At 38.3% G+C, this 18,244-nt stretch overlaps 4 protein-coding genes across 4 annotated transcripts in view; 3 read left to right on the top strand and 1 right to left on the bottom strand.

The window, feature by feature from the left end:
* Positions 1–1,377: 1,377 nt before the first annotated feature.
* LOC101292099 lies at positions 1,378–6,246 on the top strand. The gene is made up of 15 exons (XM_004294830.1): positions 1,378–1,607; positions 2,488–2,599; positions 2,807–3,110; positions 3,217–3,316; positions 3,584–3,850; positions 3,959–4,036; positions 4,119–4,223; positions 4,314–4,363; positions 4,439–4,538; positions 4,650–4,748; positions 4,843–4,956; positions 5,063–5,210; positions 5,351–5,736; positions 5,814–5,888; positions 5,988–6,246. The coding sequence occupies exons 2-15, from the start codon at positions 2,593–2,595 to the stop codon at positions 6,006–6,008; spliced, it is 1,854 nt and encodes a 617-aa protein (XP_004294878.1). The 5' UTR covers positions 1,378–1,607; positions 2,488–2,592; the 3' UTR covers positions 6,009–6,246.
* A 1,240-nt stretch (positions 6,247–7,486) lies between these two features.
* On the top strand, positions 7,487–9,418 carry LOC101291803 (GPI-anchored protein LORELEI-like). Its single transcript, XM_004294829.1, has 4 exons — positions 7,487–7,552; positions 7,647–7,839; positions 7,956–8,012; positions 8,776–9,418. Exons 2-4 carry the CDS (start codon positions 7,737–7,739, stop codon positions 9,138–9,140), a joined length of 525 nt encoding a protein of 174 aa, XP_004294877.1. The 5' UTR covers positions 7,487–7,552; positions 7,647–7,736; the 3' UTR covers positions 9,141–9,418.
* A 1,701-nt stretch (positions 9,419–11,119) lies between these two features.
* LOC101291506 (actin-related protein 8-like) lies at positions 11,120–15,426 on the bottom strand. The gene is made up of 13 exons (XM_004294828.1): positions 15,104–15,426; positions 14,778–14,863; positions 14,598–14,668; positions 14,362–14,429; positions 14,011–14,072; positions 13,808–13,905; positions 13,586–13,667; positions 13,059–13,201; positions 12,535–12,683; positions 12,181–12,314; positions 11,976–12,094; positions 11,581–11,716; positions 11,120–11,419 (listed from the first exon to the last, which is right to left on the bottom strand). Exons 1-12 carry the CDS (start codon positions 15,424–15,426, stop codon positions 11,642–11,644), a joined length of 1,410 nt encoding a protein of 469 aa, XP_004294876.1. The 3' UTR covers positions 11,120–11,419; positions 11,581–11,641.
* Positions 15,427–18,036: 2,610 nt separating this feature from the next.
* LOC101315036 (uncharacterized WD repeat-containing protein C2A9.03-like) overlaps positions 18,037–18,244 on the top strand; it is a 2,322-nt gene continuing 2,114 nt past the window's right edge. The window contains exon 1 of the mRNA XM_004296069.1: positions 18,037–18,088. The gene's annotated coding sequence lies outside the window, so the exon portion shown is untranslated. The remainder of the gene's footprint in view (positions 18,089–18,244) is intronic.

Raw genomic sequence — 18,244 nt, 5'->3', positions numbered from 1 at the left:
ATGTATAGAGTAATGGAGAGTTGGCAGGGCTAGAGCTGCTGTAGCTGCTTCTGTGAGTGAGAAATCTGTGCCCAGTTTTATAGGGGGAAGTGAACCAAACCAAGAGCCTACTATTTTGGTCGTGTGGGTAACTGTTTCCTAATATTGTTCACCTAGTTCCATGCAGCTCAATTAGTTGACTTTCCATTTCTTAATATAGGAATTTTCATCATCTTAATGAAAATAGGTAAGTGTAAAATAAGGCTAAATTGAGAAAATGTCCTTATATAACATAAAGAAAACTTTAGATTCTATAGATTTTAGAAAGAAGGGAAAAATAAATAAATTGGAGTATGATAGACAAAGATAACTTCGAACAATGTCTAGTCAAATAATTGAGATTTGAGAACATGAAAAAAATAATCCTCAATTGGCATTCACAATTTCAGTTAAGTGTCACCAAATCCACAAATAATTGAACCACACCGACATTAAGAGTAAGTCGGTGTGAGTTTGTGGTTTTGGGTGTGAGAGATCACCTCTATATCATAAGTGTAACAATATATGTTGCAATTGTTTTTAAAGGAAATAAAACATAAATATCTTTAAATAATAAATATTTACATCAAAATAAAGCTGTTTAAATCACACATTATGATTCACCGAATGAGTTCAATGTGTCTATCAACCAAAATAACATTGTAATTAATTACCATCGTAAAGTAAATCAACATGTATCCTCCAACCATTTATAACTTTAAATTAAAATTCATAAAACTAAGATGTGACTCGCACATGCAACCTTCTTAAAATATGCATCTTGTAACGAATAAATACGAACGAAAAAAAAAAACAGTGCGTGATTGCCTCCTTCATAGATGTTGATAGCCCATGCACAAATCCAAGAACTCCAAATCCAACAGAAGGAACTACAAAAAAACCCCTTTCCCCATCACCAAGTAAACTCCAAAAAAACCCCAACTTGTTTCGGTTGCAACAGTCCCTCCAAAAAAACCTCAACATATTAACCTTTGCTAATTACAATTAACCACCCTTAATTAAAACAACAGTTTCGAATAAAAAACAATAAAGACGGGGCGCGCGTGACGCAAAAAAAAAAAAGGTTAAACGCGCTCGCTTTATCCGAGATCTAGCGCCCCAATCGTCACCATCAGTCCAGTTTTGCCGCAAAGTCCCCCAAACTATACTTATTTATTATTCTCCCCTCTTTTAAGCAACGAAACCACGAAACGCCACGTACACAAATCTCAGGGGACAGCGGTGCCAAATAAGCGAACCCCTTAAATAATAAACTAAATAAATTAAAAAGATTATTACGAAAATTAAAAAGAAATAAAAAGAAAAGAAGGTAGGAGAAGAAGAGCTATTGAGCTCTCTCTCTCTCTCTCTCATTTCTGTTTCAAGCTTTTCTGATTTCTTCTTCTCTCGAGAAAATTCCGGTTATTTTCTCGGGAAAACTAATCTCCTAACGGCTTTTCATCTCCGGCGTCAATTTTCCGTTTCCGTTTTCTCTTTTTCTCTCTCTTTATAAACACAGACCTCCTCTGATTCCTGTTAGATTCTCTGAATCGGAACAAACACGCCTTCATCGGATTTTGATTCCAAAGGTTTCGATTTTCTTCTTTGATTTCTGATTTTGACGATGAAATAAATTTCGATTCTTTTTGGTTTCGGAATCTGTGATTCGGAATCGGAACGCGAATTTCATGGATGTTTAATTTTCGCGGTGTTTTTGTGGAGTGGTTTTTGCTCCGGTGAGGGATTTAGGATCGCGTGATCGGAGCTAGGGTTACCGGCATTGGTGAGATTCAATGCGTGTTGAAGAAAAAAGCAGGTTTGTTTAGGTTGATGAACGTTTAGATTCTACAATGGCGTCACTGATTCTCGTTTTTCCAGAGGTTCTGAGCTGGAAATGGTTTTCGGGGTTTTTCGGCTGTCTAGGTTGATCGGAGGGAGTGAGTGAGGAGGTGTTCATGACTGGTTTTCGAAATTTTTGCTCTGTTTTTTGAGGTTTTGGTGAGGTGGTGATTTGGGAAGGATGAGAATTGAATTGAATCTAGCGAATTTGGGGTGAGAATCAGGGAATCAGGGTCTCTGTTTCGGATTTTTTTCGGAAAGTTTATCTGGTTCAGATCTATCCACCTTTATGGTGGAAGAAGAAGTGGTTTGGTTTAGAGGTTTAATTAGTGGTTTATGATGAAGGAGTTAATAATGTGATTGTTTTCTTTACATTTTGCCAAATGCAGCAAACAGGGGTTCAGATATTGATAGGGATTTGGTGGATTTGTTTTTAGGTGTTGTGAGTTTTTGGGGGAGTTGATTTTGGGGTTTTTGATTTCTACTTTACAAGTTTATTGTGTCAAAATTCATTTTTTTTGTTCTATTGAGTAATAAAGTCTGTCACTTTACTTCACTTGTTTTCTGTGTGATGAAGATAGAGCAATGTGTGAATGTGAATCCTAACTAAGCTGCTTATATTTCTGACAGTACATGGTGACATGCATATTCTAGAGTTTGCTGTGGATTCGCCTTTGTTCACTGAAATTTCGAGGTCAAGATATTCTACAAATCTTGCTCTGCCGCTGGATTAAGATGTCAGGTATGGTTTCTCGCTCACAAGATGGTAGCTTTTTCTGGAAAGTAGTTTTACCGAAGGCAATTTGTTCTGTATTAAAAAAGCTGTGTAGAAGTTCCAGACATTATGAATTGAGGCTAAGTTATGTTACTTGTACAAAAGAGGGAAAGGGAAGGGCGAGCCCGAAAGAGTGTATTTGATATGTAACTGGTTACATTTTGTTCATTGAAGGTCTAGAAGGGTGGGGAACTCAAGATGAATTTAGAGACAGAAGAGCAGATTTTGAGAATTCTGAAGAAGAGAGAAGGCGTTCAAGAATTTGCAACCTCAGGAAGAAGGCGATAAATGCTTCTAGTAAGTTCACCCATTCTCTTAAGAAAAGAGGAAAAAGAAAAATCGACTACAGGGTTCCCTCGGTTTCTATAGAAGATGTAAGGGATGCAGCAGAGGAGATTGCTGTCCAAGAATTGCGTCAAAGGCTCCTTGACAACGACTTATTGCCTGCTAGGCATGATGACTATCATACTTTGTTGAGGTTAGTCGAATCTCTTAGTGAATATGGTAGCTGCCCAGCAAACCTTTTTACTATTCAGATATGGCGATTATATTGTGTAATCTTATCCTCTTCCCTCCTGATGTAGATTTTTGAAAGCTAGAGACCTTAATATTGACAAAACAATTCAATTGTGGGAAGAAATGCTTAAATGGAGAAAAGAATTCGGAACAGATACCATATTGGAGGTAATGAGGATAATTTGTGTTACTGATGATTTAGCTGTAAATCTAGAATGTATTAGACTTGACTTTTCTGTTGTGCTACGAAAGAGGAATTGCCTAATTGTACAACGTAATAAGACCTTGAAATGTAATGTCATCTTTGGATTAATATCTCATGGTTGGATTGTTGTAGTATATTTGTAGGATAATCAGTTCTTTTTTCTTTGTATTAATTCCTGTCTTTGGTTAGCTCTAAGTCTCTAACTCATTATCATTTTAACCAACCTGAAGGATTTTGAATTTGGAGAGCTCGATGAAGTAGTGCAGTATTACCCTCAAGGGTACCATGGTGTTGATAAAGAAGGCAGGCCTATTTACATAGAGAGACTGGGTAAAGCTCATCCAAGTAGGATTATGCAAATCACCACCATAGACCGATACATAAAGTACCATGTGCAAGAATTTGAGAGGGCTCTACAAGAAAAATTCCCTGCTTGTTCAATTGCTGCAAAGAGACAGATATGTTCTACAACAACTATACTTGATGTGCAAGGCTTGGTATGCCGACACCTCCATCTTAGTAATTTATTTTCCCTCCAAGTTTGTATTTTCTTTAGCTGTGGCTACTTGCAAAAATTGGCAAATTGATGTTCATTTGAATTACAGGGCATGAAAAATTTCACGCGCACTGCTGCAAATCTCCTGGCTTCCATGACAAAGATAGACACCAATTACTACCCTGAGGTAACTCTATTCTATAATTGTTTGTTTTTGGTGGATCATAATTCATATAAAATATGAGTGATGTAACTGTTGAGATATACAGACATTACATCGGATGTACATTGTCAATGCTGGTCCTGGCTTTAAAAAGATGCTTTGGCCTGCTGCACAGAAATTTCTTGATGTAAAGACCATCGCAAAAATACAGGTAAAGGTTATTGCTCTGACAGTCTGACCCTGTAGTATCTCAATATCCTCCTTCAGCTTTGAATACTGTACTGATTATCTGAATATCCAGGTGCTGGAACCTAAATCCTTATACAAATTACTGGAAGTGATTGATTCAAGGTATGTTTACCATATACTCTGCACTGTTCTTTTTGCAGTGCCAGTCATTTCACTGTTACACATATCTCCTTTCAGTCAGTTGCCAGACTTTCTGGGTGGATCATGTACATGTGCTGCCGAAGGAGGCTGTCTCAGGTCTAGTAAAGGTCCATGGAACGATATTGAGATAATGAAGGTATTCCTCATCTTACCTGTCTTCAAGATGCATTTTTTTTTGCTTGTTTCAGGTATGAATTATATTCACTCAACTGTTTCGTAATTGTTAACATGAGGTTTTCATTTGTAGCTTCTGCATAATGCTGAAGCAATATTTGTGAGGGAAATAACCAGAGTGTCTAATGATCAGCAGATATTTGACTCGTATGTTCAGATACGGCCGCTCAAGGTTAGTTGAAAAATATTATTTGTAGTTTTTGACATGGAGATAGTTATATGAAGCTGCTGGATATAATATTCTTCTACTTTCACTTATTAATCAGGGTAGAGCAAGTGATACATCAATGGTCGAATCAGGGTCAGATATTGATGATCCTTGTTCATCATTAGGACGAAGGAGTTCTGCACGTCCTGCTTTGGCTGCAGTTGATGAAGAAGTGAGTTATAAACTTCCGATTCTTTATATTTGTGGTTCTGTACTTCTATGTATGTACCACATTTGTGTGGGTTTATTTTCTGATTGGTTTATTTTTATGTGTCAAGGCATCAGACCAAAGTGCTTACTACCCCTGTGATGATCATTTTCCTCTGGTTGAAAAATCTGTCACAACTGATCTGGGACATGATCAGAATCAGTCAGTTGATTGTTGTATGAACAATAGTTCTTGTGAGGCAACATTAAATTCAGAAGGTACTTGTTCTAATAATCTTATATGGCTACCAGTTTTTCCACTTCTCATATATATTGTTGCATAGTTGTAAATGTTGTTACTAAGATTCGTAGCAACATTACCTTTTGGCGCTCTTTCTGATATTCATGTCTGTTTTCAGGGAGTTCAGTCGGCCATCATCTTGACTCTGTTAAGGATAAAATCGAGAAGAGAAATTTCTCTCATGTGGCGAGATTGATGATATCTTTCTTGGTCAGACTAATACCATTTTCTCATATTCTAAGATTGGAATTTTGGAGACGGCAGAATAACAATGTTTACCCATCCAATTTGGTGGAAAGCATCACGGATACCAATTCATCAGCACCTGAAGCTGTGGAAGAAGACCGTGTCCTTCCATGTTTACAGCGTCTTCAACAATTAGAAAAAGTATACGAGGAACTTAGCAACAAGCCTGCTACCATTCCTTTAGAAAAGGATCGAATGCTTATGCAATCTTTGGACAGGATTAAGTCTGTTGAATATGATCTTGAGCAAACAAAAAGAGTAAGCTATGTTTATGCTTTTAGTAATTTGTTTCGAACCTATGATTGGATATATGACTTTTTTTCATGTTGTCACAGGTGCTGCACTCTGCAGTGGTAAAGCAAGTTGAGATTGCTAATTTGCTGGAGAATCTAGATGAGTCCAGATTTCATGTGAGTTGCTTTTTGTAATCATCATTTCCCAACCAAAATATGCATTCTTTAGCATTGTTTAGCCGAGATCTGAGATGTATATGGATCTATTCTATGCAGCGAAAGAGACTGTTCTGTTGAATAGGTAATCATAGTGGATCAAAGTAAAAGGAGTATGATGCACCCACAGCAATATACAGACTGGGAAGAGGCACTTAAAATTTCGAATACAGTTTCTCTTCCCCTACCCGCTTTTAATTTTCTTTTTAATTTTTATTTTCTTAAAATGGGCTGTAACCTTTTGCTGCTTTTGGAACAGAACAGTGCAGAGATGAAAAGAAAAAAAAAAGAATGAATGAAATTTTGTACAATGCGGCATCACTCTGTTTCTGAGAAATATTTCTAGGTCTTCTAACTCTCTTTAGAACAGGTCTAGTGCCTTGTATATAAAGAAAATTACAATGTAACAGAGATTCTAAGTAGCTTTCAGGCCCCTAACTCTTTTCATATATCTTTGCATGACCCATCTGTCAAACTATGCAGAGACAACATGACAAGAATCAGAAGATTTGCTCATAGTTGAACAACTAATTACTGTCATCTGGGTAAGAACATTGTTCATGACCGATGAGTGAGAAGAATCCTACTTCTGAAAGTTGAGCTAGCATGCGATTACTCCACAGGGGCGGGCGATAAGATTCTTGGTCACCGGGTGAACGGCATTGTACTTGAGAACGAGTTGTGCTAAATCTATGCAATGGTGGAGCATCATTGATCATCAACATTATTAGTAGGTTATAATGTTTGTGGTGACAGCAGGATTTAGTTGGAATGGTTGAGCTAACACATAATTCCCATTAACATAGTGACTGAACCGTCTCAACTCATACGTGCAACAATGGGAAGGGAATGAACAATGCTTTTATTAAGATGTTGTCAAACAAGTGTATAGGGATATTTGAATGAGGTAGCACCAATCAAGTGACATTACTTGAGGACTTATGTTCACAATTCCAAGACAAGAAAGTGTTAAACACTGAATTTGTTGAGTTTCACAACCTGAATTTGCAATCAATTAAGGAAACTAATCTTTTACAGTTGACGTAAACTGTCAAATTAAATGTCGCGTGGATCCAAAGTCGTTTGTCTAATACCTTGTCATATGTCATTTGAGGGAGTAATATGATCATTTCAGATCACTTGCTTGTATAATTAGTTTTCACTTCGTGGACAGTCACTCTTTTAATTCATTGATGTGAGATGGCCTATGTACAAAAGTTGAGATCACTTTCATTTTCACTAAATAAAGCAAGGCATAAGAAACTTTTACAGTTGTGATCTCTAAAAATATTAATCTGATTTGAGCTTCACAAACTAGTAACTTGATACGCCTAAAAAGTCATCTTTATTCTTTGATATGTTAGATGGCTAACACCGAGTCACCGTCAACTAAAACTTGAGTAGGATTGAGTTTTCTAGCAATAAGATTGATCTTCCCTAAACTTTATGCCAATCCAAAAACAATATTATAGAAATTATAGAAAAACAAAAAGAAAACAAAGAAAAAAAAGTCAAAAACCAATAAATAGATTGAAGATTGACGCGGTTAACCAGTTTTCGCATATCCTGCTGTACTCCATTTTCATTTTCAGACCTAAAAACGACTCTTCCTTCAACTGTGTTAGGTAACAATAGTTGCCACCATTTCTTTCCTTTTCCATCTTGAGCTTGTGTATTTAAAACACCAAACTCTTTTTACTATCTATTTTCTTTCTCCAGAAAAAGGACATCAGAAAGTCAGGAACATAAAGTAACAAGCTTGATCTCTCTGTTGGGTTTCTTTCTCTGCTTTGCAAGAACCCAGCAAGCATGGTGTTGAATCAGAGCTTCAGCTTCTGCTTTGCTACTCTTATCTTCTTTGTTTTGTTGGGCCTCCCTGCTTCTTCTTCATCTTCTCCCACTTTCATTTCAGGTGTTGTATTGCCCAATTGAGCTTACTGGGTTCTGTAAATTTAGTAGGATTGGATTTATATGAGCTTGGATTTATTAAAGGTCTGAACTTTTTCATGTTTTTGTGTGCAAGTGCAGATGGTATCTTTGAATCTCAGGCTTCTATTGGCCGGAACTTACTTCAGGCCAAGAAAGGTTTGATTTCTTTCATACCCTTTTATGCAAAATCTATTTGAGTGGCTTATAGATCATAAAATTTGGTTCTTTGATTGAAATGTAGTGCTAGAAGGTGTAGAAGTTAATGTTTCATGTTTCAACTATGGTGTATTACTCTATTGGATAATGGAAGCATGTTGAAGTTTTCACTAGTGATCTGTTATTGGAAAGTTGGTTTTGGATGATCAACTTAGCAATTAAGTACTTGTCTGCGCTGATGTTTCAGTTTGTGGTAGTGAAATTAAACTTAAACTGGCTCTGAGATATGATTTGACAGTGAAAATGAAATTGGGGATCTTGCCCAGAATACTACTATGTTTGCAAATGGTTTATGGGTCAATCATATACCTGCGTATATGGGCTGTAATGGACATACGAAGGTTTAGTTTAGTTTTTAACTTGCATGGGTGTGGGAAAAAGAAAGTGAGGGATCTCAAATATTGTTTTGTCAATTGCAGTACGAGGAGCTTAAATTTTGGTCCTTTGAGAAAGAAGGAACACTGGAACTAGAAACAAGCATGTTGGGGATTGTAGATGTCATTGCAAAATCTAGAACAGAGTAGATATACATGATACAATTAGAGTCTTTCTTTGGTTTCTGAGTTAGAAGCAGGCTTATATTTTTCATGCTAGGTTCTTTCTTTGGATCTGGGTTGCATAAACTCAATCTTATCTGCATCTTCTTTTGGATATCTAATAGAGATTACTTAATTTGATGAGATTATGTCTTCTGTTATCGCAGGTTGTCCAGTAAACTTTGAGTTTTTGAACTACACCATCATCACAAGCCAATGCAAAGGACCACGGTACCCTGCCGATCCGTGTTGTGCTTCATTCAAGGAATTGGCATGCCCTTATACAGATGTATTGAACGACTTGACAAACGAATGTGCTTCTATTATGTTCAGCTACATCAACCTTTACGGAAACTACCCTCCTGGCCTTTTTGCCAATGAGTGCCGCGAGGGGAAATTGGGTCTTGAATGCCCTGCATTACCGCCTTCAACTGTGGCTGATGATGTAAACGGGGTTCATACCACCTCCTCTCCATCTCCATTGTTAATGCTCACATCTGGTTTCCTATTGTTGCTGTTCCGGTTACTGTGAATCTCCAGACTATTTTCCACTGATTAGTATACTCTCAAAACTTGTGAGGGGGCGACAATTTTTTCATTCATCTGGTTTAATTCATATTGTGGTAGGCATCCCTAGTTAATTACCGAGTTACTGAGGTCAAAAACATCTGTGATTTGTAATATTTGAGCTCCCTTTGTGGAATACCTTGACAGCTACTATATGCTGCAAAATTGTTTAATGCCAAAGAGTGAACCCTATACGCGTTGAAAGATCAAATTTGCAAGTTGTTCATTTACAATTTATGTGTCAAAATGAGCTGGAGTTGTGCGCTGTGGGGCCTGGATGCAATAAGCTTCATTTCATTTGTTGCTTGGACTTTTGTTTTTTTCAGGCTCTAGATAATGGCTGCCACTACTCACTAGGGACCAAATTGAAAAACTGAAGCAGAATCTTATCACTTCCTTTCAAGTTTCAAGAGAGCTGTTCCATTTGGAGACTTCACATGGCTGCTGTTGCTCCTCCATCTCTTCCCAACCAGAACAAGTCACCATCCTTCCCAGCTAGAATGCCGGCTCCCGTGGTTTTGCTTCAAATGTGCAACAACTTTCAAGAAGTAAGACAAGTTCATGCTCAATTAGTTGTATCAGGACTAATTGAGCGGCCTATAAATGGTGGGAGGCTTCTCCAGGCCTATGTCACAGTGTCAAATATTAACCATGCATTATCAACTTTTGATAGGATATCTGATCCTGATGTGTTTGCCTACAATACGATGATGAGAGGTTTAATACTGGGGAAGTCCCCTTATCATGCTCTGAAGCTCTATAGTAAGCTTTTACTAGATGGCTTAAAACCAGACAATTACACCTACACCTTTGTTCTCAAAGCATGTTCCCAAGTGAATGCACTCTTTGAAGGTAGAGAAGTGCATGGTAGGATAATTAAGGCCGGAATAGCACCAGATACTTACATTCATAGTTCACTGATAAACATGTACTCGAGTTCATCAGATGGTTTGGTTTGTGCAGAGAGAGTTTTAGCTGGTTTTTCGGAAGAGAACACACATGCCAAGAACTCCTTGATTTCGGGTTACCTCAGTCAGGGTCAAGTAGAAAGCGCTAGAAAAATGTTTGATAACATGGTAGCCAAGGATGATGCATCTTGGAGTGCAATGGTAGCAGGCTATACAAAGAATGGTATGTATGCAGATGCATTAGTCATCTTTCAGAAGATGTTAATAAGTTCTCAAGTTTCTCCAAATGAATCAGCACTTGTGAGCTCATTGTGTGCTTGTGCTAATTTGGGAGCACTAGACCAAGGTAAGTGGATACATGCATATATTGATAGAATTGGGGCTAGGATTAGTGTCACTGTGGGTACTGCTCTTATAGACATGTATGCAAAGTGTGGCAGCATAGAACCTGCCTACGAAGTTTTCAGGAAGATGTCACAGAAAGATGTAGTTTCATGGGGAGCTATCATTTCTGGTTTCGCCATTCATGGGCGTGCCAGAAAATGTTTTGAACTGTTTGATGATATGGTAGCTGAAGGAGTTCACCCAAATGAGGTAATTTTTGTAGGCATTTTATCGGCTTGTTCGCATGCCGGGTATATTGAAAGAGGATACAAGTATTTTGATCAAATGGTTCATCATTATGGGATAAAACCATCCATTGAACATTATGGATGCATGGTGGATCTTCTTGGTCGTGCAGGGCGGCTGGCAGAGGCGGAAGAGCTCATCATTTCGATGCCGGAAAAGCCTAATTCGGTTATATGGGGTGCATTTCTTGGTGCTTGTAGAATGCATAGCGATGTGAGGAGAGGGAACCTTGCTTTCAAACACTTGACTGAGCTTGAGCCAATGTCTGGTGACACATATAAACTTGCAGGCATTCTGTTTGCCAATGCTGGTGAAAAGGAAACTGCTACTAATATTAGGAAGATCATCACAGATAATGACTTGGAGACGACTCGTGGAGTTAGCTCAATCGAGATAGATGGTGTGGTCCAGGAGTTTGTAGCAGGCACCATTAACCATAGCAGGCAAAAAGAAATCTACAGAATGTGGGATAGGGTTAACAGACTATTAGAAATCCATGAGCTTGAAATTTGCATTTGATTCTGGCGTACATATACTGTTGGAAGTCTGCTTTTGATGCTCAATATCAGGTTGATACTGCAATGAGCTTGGAAAACTGCAAAACTGAGGAAAATAGCAAATCCACATTTGAACCTACAAATATCTTGATACAATCCTATACTTGGGCAAAGCCTCATCTTACGCTTTATCATGAGGCTTGTGGTATCTGCAATTTATTGGAAATATTAGTTACATCCTACAAAGCTTATTCTAGGAGATTTGTTCAATATGGAAATGATGTATACAATATGGAAACCTCTCTAATGTCACCCTGCTCTTCTCTATAAAACCCATTTATGTTTGGTTGGAAGTTATAAGAAGATGAACCTGGATTCCACATCACTTATGAGCCACGGCATTGCTCAGATAGATAAACCAGCATAAGTATTCACCATAGTTTGACTTTAGACTTCTGCCGGAACTGCTTCTTTGTCATGCACCAAGGACCAGGGAAGGTGCTCAACTGTATTATTGCAGGTAAAATAGATCAATGCTCTAATACTTGCAACTCCAAGCACATGATGAAAGCTACGACTCTATGTAATACTGTTCTTAAAGTGCAAGACAGCATGAAACAGAAAATATGACCAGAAGGATAATAAATTGATCTATAACTCAACCAATGGATTCAAAACAAGCATTTCTACCAAGATACATGGGAATGGGAACCCCTGCAATTTTGATGTTTAAAATGTACATGCAAATACTTTTGTTAAGCTTACATTGCTGATTAGTTTAGCCCCAAACCATGCAGTATCTGCACCAAATGGAGGGGGAACGACAGTGATTCCATTGGACACAGATGGAGGAAGAAGTCCATGCAATTCCTTCTCTAATCTCCCTGTATAAGAATTGTAGAGATTAACACTCACAAAGAATGTTCCCGCTTATTTTTTTCCCACTTTAGATGCCATAATTGACTGATACCTGCAAGTCCTGGTAAACATGCACTGCCTCCTGCCAAGACTACAGTCTTGAACCAAGAATCATCGGCTGTTAATTCTGCTGAATGGCAATGGTCCATACAAAGAGCGACAGCCTGGTGCAAACCCATGGTACGCCTACCAGCCATAAGATTACAAAATCAATATACAAATTTCCAGTGAAGTTCAGTATTCTAATAAACGAAGCGGTAAAGCAGTAAAATGTGAACAGATCAGCCTAAACCACTTATAGGCATCAACTTAATGAATGTACCCTACTTTCCCTTGTCAGTGATTTGAGAGAATGTGGTGGGGGGAGCAAAAAGTAATTAGCAAAAATTTCATAAAACATACTTACACTCCTGCAAGTCGTGGCTGGAATAAGATCTCTCCTGTTTGAAAACGCTCTTTTGAAAGAGTAAACCAACCTACTCCGCCGGCTCCAAATGATGCTTGTGTGTTTTTAGATAGTTCAGTTTCATAATCCTCAGCAACATAACATAGTTTCTGACAAATTTTTAACCAAAAACATTAGCCAACATCATACAGGTCTTTGAGAAAAAACTAGAACATGCACTTGAAACATATCTTCTTCTCGCTTTAACATGATAAAATTATACTTCGCAGTACCAAAACTTGCGAAGAAAGCATGGAGGATTATTGATCTTCTTCACCTAAGACACTCAACTAACCTCTGTAGCAGTAGGTTCCCACATAACATCAGGCAATTCACCATAATAAAAAAGAACAGACATATAGAAACAGACACTGTTGTTATAAAGAAGGATTGAATGCTACTGGTGGCACTAACAGTTTCTGAACAGTATTATATGAGGATAAATATTCAACACAGAATTCACCACAAAGGGATAAGAACTATACCTCTTTTATAGTTCGGATGGTGTAAAGTGATTCAAAATTGATATTGTTCTGCTGCATCAGCTCCCTGAGGAACCCCGTAAGCTTTAATGCTCCCAATCCCGTAACTTCTACACCCACCTTCCGCATTACTTTACCATTTAAAACTAGACAAACACAAAAACAAAGTTTCCGTCAGTTCCACCAACAAGAAACAAGGCTAAAAGAAAACTATTGGAACCAAAAAGTTCAGTACATCAAATTTCGGGAGAATATATGAAGAAATTGAAACAATAAGCATATGCCTAAAACAAATTACAGGTCACACATGCCTTAGTCAGATGCTAGGTAAAGATCAGTGAGAGGTATGCTAAGTCAAAGTACTTATCATTAATATGACATTACTGAAATTAAAGAAAGCAAATCACATATTATACAACAGAAATTTTAGACATTCCTCCCAGTTAAGTATAAAGTATTTATGGAGAACAAGTTTAGAATTTGAACCCGTAAATCAGGAGGAAGATTAGATAAACCTTAGGAGGGCTTACTTGGGACAATAGAAGTGACCTGGAAGCCAATATTTACAACAATGCCAGAAGTTCTTCTTGCTGCATATAAAGCTAGAGTTGCCTGCAATCCAGAAGCAGAGAATGAATCATATAACAGAACAATACTAAATCAGCTAGTCTCCTTGTGCTTCAAAGTTTTTAATGATTCAAATCTAGTTTGCAAATCCAAAACCAAGAGATCCAGAATTCCAGATAACTAACCTGGTTAATTGCACAGACAGCAGGGACATTCATGTCAAACAATACTCTATATATGGCTTCTTTGAGCTGCTTTCTCGATGCTTTGGCAGATTCAGTATCTGAATATAAGCACATGAAGTAGGTGAAAAGTGTATGTAGCGAGGTATCTAAAAAATAACAAGATCATACTGTAACACTAAGAACTAATGCAAGCAATAACTCACCATCATAATGACAGAGTGGTATAGAAACAACCACAGGCTGCATATATGGTTTCACCTGCATTCTATATACATAATTACATAAGAGACTCGAGTCCGCATGCCACATGATAATTAAGGAAGTCTAGTAGATCAGTAGTTCAGTTGGTGTGTACCTTTAATTGAAACTATAGTTCAAATCATTTTAAATGCACTCATTTGTATTTCACTTAGTAAATTGTCTACCTTAAATAATAATAAAAAACGTGTATTATAAACTGGCTGAAAGACTATAGCATCAGGAAGAAGAGGTACGCATGTTTCATGGTGACTAGAACATCTGAGTATGACGATTAAAATGATAGAAGTACACACCTGCTATAAATAGTACCAAAAAAATGGCGGAGTCTGGAGTACATTGGAGACTCAATGTTACCAAATTCCTGCAAATCAGATCACTTTAGCAGAAACGCGGCAAGAAAATTTCAATTTATTAAACTAAAAGTAAATGAGAGACTAAATTATATCATGCATGCCTGTATTTTACATTTTTACCCCAAAAAAGGGAACCTGTATACAAAAGAAATTTCAACAATGAGCAAACACCTTACCAGAAAGGTTGCTGACTGCCCAGATGGACAAGCATATCTGCTCCAACCAAACTTGCAATAGCCAGAGCCACCTTCCCAGTACAAAGAGCGAGAAAATGAGAGCATGAAATACAAAATCTAGACAAACTAAAAGCATTTATAACAAAATGAAATCATGCACCAATATCAGAAGCTTAATACCATCGATGATAATAGCGCCAGGAACTTGCGCTCTCTGACCATAAATAGACATCAAACTCAACCGAGGCACCTCACTCCACAATGGTCTGCAACAAAAGTTTCATTTTCACATGTTACCAAACACAATGTACTCCAAATTAGTATCCAAACTAGCACCATCAGACATGTTCCGGACTTCAACTTTTACTGATCTGATGGTAAAAAAAATACTCAAAACATTTCCATATTTCACATTTGTATGATCAAATTAACATGCAGCAATACTATTAGACTCGATAATTTGAACTTATCAAAAATCGGATTGTATATCCGAGTTGAAAACCTACTGAATAGGTGGACCGGATCGCAGATAAGTCTCGGAGAACAAAACGCTCTCCCAACGCGGCTCCTGCTGCTGCTGAGTCTGCCAGAAGAACATCCAGAGCTCGTCGTCGGCGACCAGCGACCGCCACGCCTTGCACACCACGCTAAGCCTCGCCGCTTCCTTGGGCCCCACCAGCCTCAGTATCTGCATCAGCAGCTCCGTCGGAATCGGATCGAGCTCCCCCAGAGACGACGCATACGACGACGACGTGGACGACGAATCCGAGGTCGAGTTCTTGCGGGCGGAGACTACCGACTCCAAGAGCTTTCTGATCAGCGCGGCCATGGTCGTGTCGTTTTTTGACGGAGAGGGAGGGAGGGAGTTTGTTTTTCACTCTCGGAGGGAGGGAAATAAAGACTGGAAATGAATGATGACGTGGGTGGGCGCGGTTTCGCCACGTGGAGAGCTCACAGCCTTCTCCTCCTACCGACAGCTACAGGCCTCGTGAAACTTGTGCTTCTTAGTTTCGTTTGCTGTTAAATGGTGGACCCCAAGACCCGTATAGGCCCACCACGGCCCCACCGCCTAGGCACAGCCCATCTCAGCCAAGCCCACTAAGGCCCGATTCGCTTTTTTTTTCTCTCTTTTTAATTTGTGGACCCCAAGGCCCGTAAAGGCCCATCACGGCTCCACAGCCTAGACACAGCCCATCTTCGCCTAGCCCGCTAAGGCCCGATTCGCTTATGTGTTTTTAGTTTTCTGTTTTTAAATTGTGGAATCCTAACCCGTCAGGCCCACCACGGCTCCTTCCGCCTAGCCACGTGTCGTCTCCGCCTAGCCCGCTTAGTCCCAACTTGCTTATGGTTGTTTTTTTTTTTTTTTTCTTGAAGGACAATAACAGAAGGGAAAGCGATCGTTTTCCAGAGCAGCGTTATGATTTTGTTGTGAATGATTTGCCAAAACATAAAAGTATGAAAGGATGAGAACCCTCTCGCCTCCGTGATGCATTTGCCCTTGGTAGTTGTTTTGTATAATGCTCGTCATCTCAATCCATATGTGGATGAGTTCCTATCTGGTGCTGCATGGGTTTGTGGTGTTTTGGTTTGATTTTTCAAGGTTGCTGGACTCATTTTCTTTGGTTATTAGTTTTCTTGACTCATTTTTTTTCTCCCTTTTAGTTTCTGGTTGGTTTCTTTTGATTACGAAATTGTGAAATATCAATACAGGTTGTTTCTAAGAAGAGCATATATCTGATGAAGCTGGTTCAGTTCAGTAGGAGAAAACTGAAGCAGATGGCTCCGACAGTTCAGTAGGAGAAAAAGAATATTAATATGTGTGCTGTGGTATTGATTATTTATGTTAAAATCATGGTAAAGTACTGATAACTTAGGAATAGAGTGATTTTGTTGATGATCAAGCCTGTTTTGACAGAGCAATTTATGTGTGAATTTCGTAGCAGAGAAAGGGCTGGCTTGGAGTCTGATGGACATGAATTGGACTGCAAAGTATGTGATATTTTATGTTCTGTGAGAACACATACTCAACTTAATATTCACTTTCATCAATATGTTCAAAATTTTCTGGACTTTATATTAGGATTGAATTAACCTTTTGATTGTTTCTCTGTGGTTATCTCATGCAGAATAGTTGAGTAGTTGATAGTTTGATACTACTGATGCTCAAGAAATTAGAGGAGAAGACATCCAAGGTATTCCTAACTTAGCATTACTAGAGAGAAATACAAACAAATTAGGTTAGAACAATACAATATATATGAATATATCTCCTTGTAGAAACATCCCGGAAGTTTCAAGGAGGGTTTTACACAGACTCAAGTTAGTAGTCTTGCAGTGAAAGATAAGTTGCTTGTTGTTGGAGGATTTACGGGAGAACTAATTTGTAAGGTGAGTTATATGAAGTATATATACAAAATTATGAATGGATGATATTGAACAGAAGAGTGATTTATTCAGCAGTTGCAAACCTCTGGTATTCCAGAAGATATCTTTTACTTTTTCCTCCTGAAGAATAAACGAATTATATAATTTTTAACTTGCTTGCAGCATCTTGATCAACCAGGAGTTAGCTTTTGTTCGAGGACAACTGCTGATGGTAATGCCATTATAAATGGTATCGAGATTTATGACAATCCCAGGTGCTTGTTCTTATTATTTTCTTATTTCCAAAAATGGGCTCAACTAATCTAGTCTCGATCTTTTGAATTTTACAGTGGTGCAGCTCACTTTGCAGCCTCAAGCAATGGTCATTCAAGAAACTGATTTTCCTTGTCATTTGTCAACAACATTTTGATATTCTTCGGATAGCTGCTGAAGCGGGAGGCTTGCTCATGGATGCCATGATCTGCAACCTAGATGGTTCTAAAGAAAATCCATCATCAGTTCCTTTAATGGTTGTTGAGAACGGTTGTGGCAGTCCTTGCATAGACTTGAGGCAGGTCAGCTGCTCTGAGCTAGCAGCTGCTGCAAAAACAGTCTGATTTGGTACGATATTCACTCCAATTACTAAAATAGTAGCATTACACATTAGTGTAACATAAAGATAACACAAAAGAACGAAAAACTTTTGAAATCTGTGTTGGGTGCATATTATCACTACCCCTGCAGATTCTCGGATGAAGCATCCGATCCGAGATAAGAAAATGAATTGATACGATAAAGGAATCTAGGCAATTCAACATAGAAACTCATTTATACTTGGCTCGACTTTTCATTCGAAAATGGGGAAGCTGTTCATTCGAAAATGGGGAAACTGTTGGAGATGCTCTTTGCCTCTCTTTAAGTATTTCGGAATCCTGTAAACTCAGATATGAAGGAGATCTATCAGTTAGGATTTTTCTTTTATTCCTTTACATTCAATCTTGATCCTAACACCCTTCCACCTTTCTCATTCGCACGAAAACAATCCACTGGTTTTGGTTTGCTTGGTCAATTGTGGGTTTTCCCGATTTCGGGATTGATTTGCTCGGTGAGTTTGATCGGCGGCGAGGGTAGGTTGTGAAACGTCGTCGTTTTGCCTAATTTTTGAGATTTCCCTCGTTTTTTTCTCTTCTAATTTTTGAAAATGTTCAATTTTTGGTGACGTTGTTTTGATTTCTGAGTGCAATTGTGGAATTGAGATACTTAGTTTTTTTTTTTTTTTTTTT

This window comes from Fragaria vesca, linkage group LG3 (assembly GCF_000184155.1).
Source record: "Fragaria vesca subsp. vesca linkage group LG3, FraVesHawaii_1.0, whole genome shotgun sequence".
Taxonomy (NCBI): domain Eukaryota; kingdom Viridiplantae; phylum Streptophyta; class Magnoliopsida; order Rosales; family Rosaceae; genus Fragaria; species Fragaria vesca.
This window is presented reverse-complemented; position numbering and strand designations above follow the sequence as displayed.

What these genes read in the sequence shown, in the direction of transcription:
- LOC101292099 (XM_004294830.1), top strand. An exon ending in TACTTGATGTGCAAGGCTTG is followed by an intron (nt 3,851 to 3,958) that starts GTATGCCGACAC and finishes TTTGAATTACAG; the next exon opens with GGCATGAAAAATTTCACGCG. An exon ending in TAGATGAGTCCAGATTTCAT is followed by an intron (nt 5,889 to 5,987) that starts GTGAGTTGCTTT and finishes TATTCTATGCAG; the next exon opens with CGAAAGAGACTGTTCTGTTG.
- LOC101291803 (XM_004294829.1), top strand. Translation starts at nt 7,737, where the DNA reads ATGGTGTTGAATCAGAGCTTCAGCTTCTGCTTTGCTACTCTTATCTTC. An exon ending in TTCTCCCACTTTCATTTCAG is followed by an intron (nt 7,840 to 7,955) that starts GTGTTGTATTGC and finishes GTGCAAGTGCAG; the next exon opens with ATGGTATCTTTGAATCTCAG. An exon ending in CTTACTTCAGGCCAAGAAAG is followed by an intron (nt 8,013 to 8,775) that starts GTTTGATTTCTT and finishes CTGTTATCGCAG; the next exon opens with GTTGTCCAGTAAACTTTGAG.
- LOC101291506 (XM_004294828.1), bottom strand. Translation starts at nt 15,426, where the DNA reads ATGGCCGCGCTGATCAGAAAGCTCTTGGAGTCGGTAGTCTCCGCCCGC. An exon ending in TGGCGCTATTATCATCGATG is followed by an intron (nt 14,669 to 14,777) that starts GTATTAAGCTTC and finishes TGTACTGGGAAG; the next exon opens with GTGGCTCTGGCTATTGCAAG. An exon ending in CAGCCACGACTTGCAGGAGT is followed by an intron (nt 12,315 to 12,534) that starts GTAAGTATGTTT and finishes TATGGCTGGTAG; the next exon opens with GCGTACCATGGGTTTGCACC.